At 39.0% G+C, this 10170-nt stretch overlaps 1 protein-coding gene and 1 long non-coding RNA gene across 5 annotated transcripts; one reads left to right on the top strand and one right to left on the bottom strand.

Annotated features, from left to right (window-relative positions):
* Positions 1–2607: 2607 nt before the first annotated feature.
* Positions 2608–4952, bottom strand: LOC121220260 (uncharacterized). Of its 4 annotated transcripts, none has more exons than XM_041099804.1 (2): positions 4755–4952; positions 2608–4207 (listed from the first exon to the last, which is right to left on the bottom strand). In XM_041099804.1, the coding sequence occupies exon 2, from the start codon at positions 3512–3514 to the stop codon at positions 2867–2869; it is 648 nt and encodes a 215-aa protein (XP_040955738.1). In that variant the 5' UTR covers positions 3515–4207; positions 4755–4952; the 3' UTR covers positions 2608–2866. The 4 variants fall into 4 exon arrangements, with proteins under 4 accessions (XP_040955738.1, XP_040955737.1, XP_040955740.1 ...); XM_041099803.1 differs by having other exon boundaries at positions 2608–4194; XM_041099806.1 differs by lacking the exon at positions 4755–4952 and adding an exon at positions 4639–4726 and having other exon boundaries at positions 2608–4194.
* Positions 4953–6172: 1220 nt separating this feature from the next.
* Positions 6173–7950, top strand: LOC107915283 (uncharacterized). The gene is made up of 4 exons (XR_001689245.2): positions 6173–6775; positions 6893–6955; positions 7039–7382; positions 7498–7950. It is a non-coding gene; the product is annotated as an uncharacterized lncRNA (long non-coding RNA).
* The last annotated feature ends 2220 nt before the right edge of the window (positions 7951–10170 follow it).

Below are 10170 nucleotides of genomic sequence, written 5' to 3'. Positions count from 1 at the left end.
ACCAAAAGATGGGGGAAGACCGGTGATGAAATCCATAGTGAGTTCCTCGAAAACTTTTGTTGGCAAAGGTAAGGATTGAAGTAAACCGGCGGGGGCCAATTGAGAGGGTTTCATTGTTTGACAAACAACACATTCGCGAACAAATTGTTGTACATCTTTGCGCATGGAGGGCCAGTAAAAATTTGCTGCTAGTCGATAGAGGGTGCGTGATATTCCAGCATGTCCACCGACGACTGAACAGTGGAATTCTTCGAGTAGAGCTTTACGCAAGGTGGCGTCCGTGGGCACTACCAATCTATTTTAAAGAGTAATAATCCGTCATGCACCGAATAGTCTTGAAATTCAGAGTTACAAGCAGCCAGCTGAGCGTGGATGTGTAATAGATCGGGGTGAGAGCTATTTAATTTCCAAAATTCTGCAAGTCGAGTAAATTCTTGAACTGACAAGGTAAGAAGACAGCCTGTCGGGTAGCGAGATAAGGTGTCAGCCACTGTATTTAACTTCCCTGGTCTGTATAATACTTCGAAGTCGAACCCAATCAATTTATAGAGCCAATGTTGCTGTTCTGGTGTTTGTATTGTTTATGCGGTGAGATTTTTCAAGGCTTTTTGGTCCGTGATGATGGAAAATCGTCTCCTCAACAAGTATTGTCTCCATTTGCCCACTGCTTGGGTAATAGCAAACATCTCGCGATGGTATGCTGGTGCGCCTTGCATTCGGGTGGATAACTTTTGGCTATAGTAGGCAATGGGTTTTCCTCGTTGAACCAATACGGCGCCGATTCCCGTTCCGGATGCATCGGTTTCGATTGTAAATGGGGCTGAAAAGTCTAGAAGGGCCAAGAGAGGTGCACTGCTTAAGGCTTCTTTCAACTGGATGAATGCCGATTGTGCCGCGGGTGTCCAATTAAAATTGTCGATTTTGAGAAGGTCAGAAAGTGGTGCTGCGATCTTTGCAAAGCCTTTAATAAAACGTCTGTAGTATCCCGCCAGGCCTAAGAATCCACGGACACCCTTAACAGTAACTGGAATTGGCCAATCACGAATTGCTGTAATTTTTGAAGGATCAACTTAAAGTCCGTTGCCATTGACGATATGTCCTAAGTACTCAATTTGAGACTGCCCGAAAATACACTTGCTTTCTTTGCGACCAAGTGGTGAGCTCGCAAGGTTTCAAATACGATGCGCAAATGGTTCAAGTGATCGTCCTGTGTTTTACTGTAAACCAAGATGTCATCAAAAAAAATGAGGACAAATTGACGGAGAAAAAGTTTAAAGATACCGTTCATCGTGGCTTGGAAGGTAGAGGGGGCGTTTGTAAGGCCGAACGGCATGACGAGGAATTCGTAGTGGCCCTCATGAGTGCGGAAAGCTGTCTTTGGAATGTCCTCTGGTTGAATCAAAATTTGATGGAACCCGGCAAGCAAGTCTAACTTTGAAAAGATTGTAGCCCCGAATAGTTCGTCGAAGAGCTTATCCGCCGTCGGAATTAGAAATCGATCACGGATTGTTACTGCATTTAAGGCTCGATAATCGACACAGAATCTCCAAGTGCCGTCCTTCTTCTTAACGAGCAACACTGGTGAGGAAAATGGGCTGGTACTCGGCCGAATGATTCCTTCCTACAACATTGCTGATACTTGTCGCTCAATTTCTTGTTTTTGGAAATGGGGATATCGGTAGGGGCGTACATTGATCGGGGCGGAGTTAGGTTTAAGGTGTATAGAGTGGTCCGTCGGACGTGTTGGGGTAGGCCGGATGTTCGAGTGAAGACGTCTCGGAACTGGTTAAGTAATGGGGTAAAAGCTGTAGGTGTGTTAGGTGTGGTATAGGACGGATCAAATGATATCTGTAGGCTATAGAAAGCTGCAACAGCTCCTACTTCATGGGTACGCCTCAATGAGTTTAGCTGAATCTGCTTAGGACCCGAGCCATGTAGTCCTTGCCAAGTAACTTGCAACGATCCAGTACTGAATTGAAAGGTTGAAGAAGCATAGTCGGTTATGACAGGGCCAAGAGTTGCCAGCCAAGCCACTCCTAAGACTACATCCGAGCCATGAAGAGGTAAGACATAAAAATCAGCAATAATATCAGTACCCTGTATATGTAAGTTCACATTTTTTACTCGCCCTTCACTGTGGATACTCTCCCCATTGCCAACTAATACTGGAAAAGACGCCGATGGATCAATATCAAGGCCTAAAAATTGAGCAACACGGCTTTGAATAAAATTGTGTGTGCTTCCCCCATCCAAAAGTATCTGAACCGAATGTCCTTGTATCGTACCCATGAATCGCAAGGTCGCTGGAGAAAGGCAACCAGACATAGCATTGTAAGAAATCATTGTAGTGGCTGTCGAATCTGTGAGGGTGGAATTAATTGTTGGGGTTTCAATAGGTGTGTCGGTGGAGTTTGGACGATCGGTTGGAGGCTCAAGGGGTTGTGGTGATTGTTTGTCGTCGTCACTAGGGTAGGTGTCATCTAAGAGGAATAATTGGGGTTTATTGCATTTATGCCCCTCACATATTTTTCATCACAATAGAAGCACAAATTTAATTCTCTCCTACGCTGTGCCTCGGCCTGTGTTAATCGACGGGCAGTTGGAGGAATTGGCGATTTAGATTGGTCTGGAGTATGCTTAAGTGGGATTGATGGGTTTGGTAGCAGCCCAGGAGTGAAAGACTTGGGGTAAGGGATTTGTTTTAATAAGAGTTTTCGGGTTTCGGATAGTTTAGCCTCTTGTAGGCGGGCCAAACTAATGGCATGGTTGAGTGTAGTGGGTCGAAAAGATAAAACCTCATTTTTTATGTCGGCTCGTAGTCCAGATATAAAACAATCCACAAAAAAAGAAGGGGGCAAATCGGTCGTTAGATTGGAAAGAGATTCAAATCGGCTTTGGTACTCCTCGACTGTGGTTGTTTGTTGAAGTTTTGACAGCAAACCTTGGGGTTCTTCGAGAGTTGTAAATTTGAAACGGTCAAGCTTGCACGCGTGAAATGGTCCCAACACGAGAGCTGCTTGTTAGTTTTCATCCATCTATACCATCGCCTAGCTTTGCCTTCAAAATGAAAAGCTGCCATTGTTATCCGAACAGTATCATCTGTATCGTAAAAATCAAAGAATTCGTTGGCATTGAAAATCCACGATTCGGGGTCGGAACCGTCAAATTTCGAGAGCTCAACACGGGCTGGTTTGGGTTTAAATGGGAAATCGTCGCGGTTATAATCGTCATCATTGACTGGGCGCCGGTGATTACCCGTAGCGGAAGATTCGGTGGTGAACCCATCGGGTTTTGCGTGGCGCTCAGGGAAGGGTTGTTTTTCAGTAAGGATTTGATTTAGGTTTTGTAGATGTCGGTTGATATCTTCCATGGTGTTTTGTTGGGTAGTAACGATGGATTGAAGAGAGCTCAAGGCGGTGGATTGGTTGTTGAGGACTGTGGCTTGGGCGGAAAGGTCGTGTTGCAAGGAGGTTACGGTTGTGTCAAGGCGAGCCAAACGGGTGTTGTCTGCCATAGGGAGGAGGAGTAAGCTCAATGAAAGCACCAAAATGTGAAGGCTTAATCAAGGATTCAAGCAATTACAGTTTTAAAGGAAACTTTTAGTATTTCTGATTCATTGAGTACATGGAGGATGAATTACAAGGTTGAGACAGAAAGGAAGGATTAAGAAGGGAATAGAAAACTCAGTACAGCTGAGGGAAGAAGAGAGGTAGCAGCTATTGCTAAAAAGTGATATCATGCCTCACCTGGTAATACCTACCCTTATTTATACAACAATACCCAATGTCATTCATCCGAATGGTACCTAAATTGTGGCTAGCCCACCAAGTATCCACGAAGGACCACAGGTGTCCTTTTCTCCCGTTGGGGTCTGTTACTTCCTAACGGTTTGCCAGGTGGATCTTCATTGTTGCTTGTGCTTGGCATAGGGGCAGGGTTAAGGTCCATTACACAATTCTTCCGGTTTACATATGGAGGCAATGGTCTAACGTCCTTCCCTTTCACCGTCTCCACCACCCGTCTGCCTTCACAGTCTGTAAACAGTTTGTACCTAACAATATAGTAGTCACCATCTGCTGAAAGAATATTACCAGTAAACCAGGAACCACATGGATCATCTTCTCTTCTCAAAACCTCCACCAAGTTCCCTTTTCTGAACTTCATTTTTCTTTTGAACTCTTATTATGCTTGATCCTGAAAAACAAGACTTAAATATAAAACAAAGTTAATACCACTATGATATTGTGATTGCTAAAAGAGATCTAAGAGTGATCCTGAGTCGAGTGGAAAGGAGCTCAATGCCAAGCAAAATTTTGAGATCGAATCTTGTGGATGGAAAGAAAACAGTGGAGAGAGTTTTATCCCGTTTTGGGGGTCTAATTCCCAAAACATTCAATTGCAAAATATGAAAATTGTAATCTTCAAGAACTCCATGAAACTAGCTTATATAGAGATATAATCAAAGCTAATTAGAAAAAATAAGATTGATGCTACAAACAGGGAACATTCTGCAAACCAAACTCATATGAACTCATTCAGCCAACAGTTTTCAAAAACATCAATCAACCCATGGTTTTGCAATCCTCAAAAACACCCAGAAAAAAGGAAACTGAAATAATTAAAAGAACTAGCACTTACCCAGAGTTGAACATCCTAAAATTATGAACTATAATAAATAAATAAAAAACAAAATTAGAAATTGAAAAGGAGTTCCAATTCAATTGAAAACTTTTAATTAATTGAATGGGACTGACCTGAGAGTAAAAGTGAAGAAATGAAAACGAACAGGACGCAGTTTAGTTGCGATCATGACCACATCCTTACGCAAAATTGGTTTATCTTGCGCTCTCTTTTGATTATTATTTAAGTAAAAAAAAAACCTACTAATCAAAGATCAACTCATTTTTGAAGAAAAAAATGATGGGGATAATTCATAGTTTTAGACAAAATCTTTGCCGTGTCGGACCATAGATTTCATTACAACCTCAGAATGGACGTGCCTTATGAGACCATTAAAAAAACAGGTCTTTAATTCCTGTACAAAATCATGATTAAGCATAAATTCCATCATGATTATTTGGACTTTGATTATATTATATTTTTAAAAAATCATTGTTATTTGAAATTAATGCTACATTGACAGCAATAAACTAGCTTCTCCTCTTTAAACTTAGAAATAGTTTATAGTTGAAAATTACTTCAAAGCTTGACAAAAAGGTCATTTCCCATAAGGGCATTTTGGACTTTGTTGCATATGTATGACGTAAAATAACAAATGCCCTTATCATATCTTTTCCATGGTTTTGAAGATTTTCAAATTCCATCCCCTAAATAAAAATTTTACTTGTGCTCGTAAGTAGGGCTAAATATCTAATTAAAAAAAATTTAAAAATTATTTTTAATCCGGTTTAATTTTATTAAATTTGGATTATTATAATTTAAATATATTTGAACCGATTTTCGGTTTACAAAATAAAAAAATGATATAATAATAAATTTAGTTATTAATGTTTATATGTTTTTTAAGTGACTCTTACTTTTTAAAAGCTAAATTTAGCCATCAACATTTCAACATTTCAAAAAGAGTCGTATCATTTTTTTTCTAAAGGAAATGATGATTAAAACATTAAATTTTAACATTGTTGGCGTGATAACTTACATGTCGACCTGTTCATGGGCTAGGCCACCTAGCCCAGCTTGAAGGCCCGCTCAAAAAATGAGAGGATTTCGGGCCTTGGGTAAAGCTTTTTTGGCTTGAGCCCGGCCTGAATATGCAAAAGAAAAAAAAATTGCAATTATTATTTTTTATTTTTATTGTTTTGTTGTTATTTTATTGTTGGCTTTTTCACTATTTTGTTACTATTTTACAATTATGTTGCTGCTATTTTGTTGTTATTATTTAGATATTGTATAACTTTTATTTTATTGTTAAATTTATTACTATTTTAGAGACATTTGCTTGTTAAGTTGCACATATCTTTTTTTTTTGAAAAATCAGACTGATATATTAATGAAAAAAAAATAAAAATGGGCTAATAAATCCACAAGCCCACCAAAAAATAAATACAAAACCCAACAGTGGCAAAAACTTAAAATTATTACCAAAGAAATAGACGAATTAAAACTAAACAGAAAATTAAAATAAACTTCTAATCTGATAACAGTTGGAATCCAATCAGCATTACCATAATTATTGCACCGATTTCCAAAATCCCACATTCCTGTTTTCTTCCTATGCAGAGACCCTCTATCAAACAGCCCTCAATCAGGTTCCCTCATTCTCCGTTGATCCACCTCAATGTTCCTTGCTTAAGGACCCTTCCGATCATTTATGCTCGCGATTCTCCTTTCATCGCTTCTCTAGCTAAGTTGTGAGCCATAGTATCTGCAGATCTGTATGCATGTTGAAAGGTTATTTGGTGAAAAAGTTGTTTTTGCTGCTGAATATTTTGTATTATACCCCCAATCACTGATTTATTAGTCTTCTCTGAGTTACTTTTTTATTACTGATACCGAGTTCCCTTCGATGATAACTGATGTGAACCCCATCTGTTTTCCCATAAACACTGCTTGAAGGCACGCAAGGGCCTCTACTGCAAATGAAGAGGCCACCTCCCCATAAGCCACTGTTTTGAAGGCGATGACCTCCCTCGAAGAATTTCTAGCCACCTCCACTAAGACTGATTTTGCCCGAGAGTCATCAAAAGCGGCGTCGAAATTAAGTTTGAAAATGGAACCAACTGGTGGACACCAACTTATGGACTCATGCCTCGTGGTAAAATCTCGAACCTTACACCCCTCTAATTCCTTAATATATATGTTTATCCATGCAGCAATTTCTAAGCTCGTACTTTTCTTTCCCTCATGTAATCCTTTGTTTCTGTCCGTCTAGATCACCCACAAAGAGTAGCAAAATACTCGACAGTGAATGCTGGAACTATTATTGAACACCCAGGTTAGCCACTCCTAGTGTGACAAAATCAATTCTGTTAATACCCATGCCAGATTTGAGCTAACCCAAACTTCTCGCCTCACAAGGCATTCTCTGAAGATATGGTCAATGTTTTCAGTAGCTGCTCCATATCCGGGACATACTACCATCGAGAGCAATCTCTTGCACCGAAGATTAACAAAATGATGATTAAAATTCCAAGAAATTTTCCAGATTAGGATTTTAATTTTCCCTGGAATGTGAATATTCCATTATTTTTTGTAAAATAAATTAGCCTCAGTCTGTAAATAATTAGGAAGAAAGCCATGTAATAGTTTATAAGCACTTCTCACAGAGAATTCTATAGAGGCCTCCCCCTTCTATACCATGAAGTCTGCATGAGGTTGCTAAGGGAATTCGCACAATTCTGTTTGCCTCTTCTTTAGAGAAGGTAGAATAAATTAAATCAGACTTTTATTCTCTCTTTTGTTCATCAATAAAATCTGCCACTTTACTTAGTTCACTGGAATTCCTAATTGATTCTGCCTTATAACTTACAATTCCAGGGAGCTACGCATCAACAACAATTGAAATATTCTGACCCGTTCTCACATTTCAACAAATCACATTCTTCAGCAATCCTTTAGCTACCCATACACTCTTCCAGATATATGAAGGTAGTTGTCCTAACTCAGAATTTAAAAAAAAAATCGTATTTGTAAAATACTTAGCCTTTAGAACTTTCGTTAATATTGAATTTGGATAATTAAGAATGCGCCAACATTGTTTAGCTAATAATGCAACATTGAATTTGGATAAACTATGGAATCTCATACGCCCATTCTCCTTAAGATCGCAAAGCGTTCCCAACCGCACTAATGATTCCTTTTTCGCCTTTATCATTTTTGTTACCACAATCGAGCTATTATGCTGTCCAATTCCGGACACAAAGACTTTGGAAGTAAAAAACATGTCATAGTGTAAGTGGGTATGACCTATAAAACGGCTTTAATAAACACTTCCGTACCTCATTGAGAAAGGAATCTCAAATTTCAATTCTTTTTTTATTTTTCCCCACAACATTCCCACAACATTCAGCAAACCAAGATATCTTTCCATATTATTTGAATTTCTCACCCCAAGAATATTGGAAACAACTCGCCTAGACTCTTCCAAAGTGTTGTTACTATAAAAAACCATTGATTTATCGTAATTGATGCTTTGCCCCGAGCATCTTTCGTATTCCCTTAGGATTGATTTCAAAACTTGTGCACCCCTCTCGCTAGCTTCTCCAAACAATATACTGTCATCAGAAAACAATAAATGAGAAATCGACGGACCCCCTCTAATTTCCTTTGCTCCTTTAATCGACCCATCCCTCAAGGCCATCCTCATAAGTGCAAAAAGGCCCTCACTAAACATTAAAAACAAGAAGGGACTAAGAGGGTCCCCTTGTCTAATTCCTCTTGCCGGTTTAAATGTCTAGCGACTTCTCCCATTAATAATTACTGAATATGAGACTGAACTGACGCACTTCATAATATTTTCCCCCACAAAGTATGAAATCCTATCCATAACATCATAACTTTTAGAAAATACCACTCCACCCTATCATATGCTTTGCTCATGTCTAACTTAAGTGCCATAAAACCTTTCTTCCCAACTCTTTTTTGTCTAAAGGTATGAAGAATCTCATAGGCAATGAGCACATTATCCGAAATTAATTTATCCGACACAAAGGCACTTTGGGAACCATCAATGTAATTGCCTATTATACTTTTGAATCAATTCGCAATCATTTCGGCTACTATTTTATAAAGAATATTGCATAAACTAATAGGTCTGAAATTTCCTAAGTTCATTGGATTAGAGACTTTAGTATAAGCACAATATTAGTAAAATTACAATGGTCCACAGGCATACCTCTGTTTAAAATCCCCAAGCAATAGTCCGTAACCTCGTCGCCCACAATATGTCAAAACTGTTGAAAGAATATAGCCAAAAAACCATCCTCTCCTGACGCCTTCGTAGGACCCATCTCCTTAAGAGCCGCCACAACCTCCTCTTTTGTATAATTCGTTGTCAACTTCAAATTTTCTTCTTCAAAAATACATTTTTCAATCCCAACAAGGATATAGATGAGAAAAGTTGTTGAAAATAATGCCTTGCAATTTCCTTAATCTCTCCATCATCACAAGTCTCTCTTCCGTTGTCGTGCCTTAAACTACGAATAGTATTCCTTCTCCTTCTTTGTAAGGCATAATTATGAAAAAAATTTGTATTTTTGTCCTCTAATTTCAACCAGTTTACTCGAGCCCTTTACTCCCAATACATCTCGTCTTTATCAATCTCTAGATTAAAATGTACTCTAGTATCAATCAATTCAGCCATACTCTCATCAATTCTGTCTTGATCTAAGAGAAACTCTATTTTTTTCTGTCAGTTCCTTCTTACACCCTTCCCTCTTCTATCTAAGCCCAGCTGCCCATCTCTTGAGCCCACTCTATAAAACCTTCAACTTCTCTAAGATATCGCCTCTACTTGATTGCCACAATCGTCTGACCTCATCCTCACAGTTTTCCTCTTTAACCCACTACGCCTCAAATCGAAATACCCTTCTGGACATGAGCTTCAATCCTATATCTGTATCAAGCAAAAGGGGACAATGGTCAGAAAAAGAATGTGGCAAATGGTGGATTACTGGTGATGGAAATATATTCCTCCATTCTAAATTTTCCACACCCCTATCAAGCCTTTCACGAATATTAGTTTCCGACAAATTCCCTCTTTCCTAAGTAAACCAAGTACCCAAGAAACCAATATCCGTCAGTTGACACTTCTCCAAAACATCTTTAAACTTAACATCCTCCTCTCTTCTCTTGGCGTGCCACCCGTCTTCTCAAAAGAATAAAGAATCTCGTTAAAATCTCCACAAACCATCCAAGGTAAACCTTGGATTCGACTCAGGTTTCTTAGCGTTCCGCAAGTAGCGTATCTATTTACGCATAAAGGGAGCCATAAAACCTCGTAAACCTCTATTCCTCTCCACCATCATTTTCCTTCAATGCGGCATGAATGTGATAGGCCAAACAAATATTTGTATTATCTTTCTATGCCAAGTATAAGCCTCCTCTCGAACCATCCGCTGCATTATCAACCCTATTTAGAAAACCACACTTCCTTCTAAGATTTTTCATTCGTATCTTGCTTGGTTTAGTCTCCATGATGAAGGCCACTTG

The sequence above is a fragment of the Gossypium hirsutum genome, chromosome D08, assembly GCF_007990345.1.
Source record: "Gossypium hirsutum isolate 1008001.06 chromosome D08, Gossypium_hirsutum_v2.1, whole genome shotgun sequence".
Classification (NCBI taxonomy): Eukaryota; Viridiplantae; Streptophyta; class Magnoliopsida; order Malvales; family Malvaceae; genus Gossypium; species Gossypium hirsutum.
The sequence above is the reverse complement of the archived record's forward strand: the minus strand, read 5'-3'. Positions and strand labels throughout refer to the sequence as shown.

Excerpts from the sequence above, each read along its gene's own strand:
- LOC121220260 (XM_041099804.1), bottom strand. The coding sequence starts at position 3,514 with ATGGCAGACAACACCCGTTTGGCTCGCCTTGACACAACCGTAACCTCC.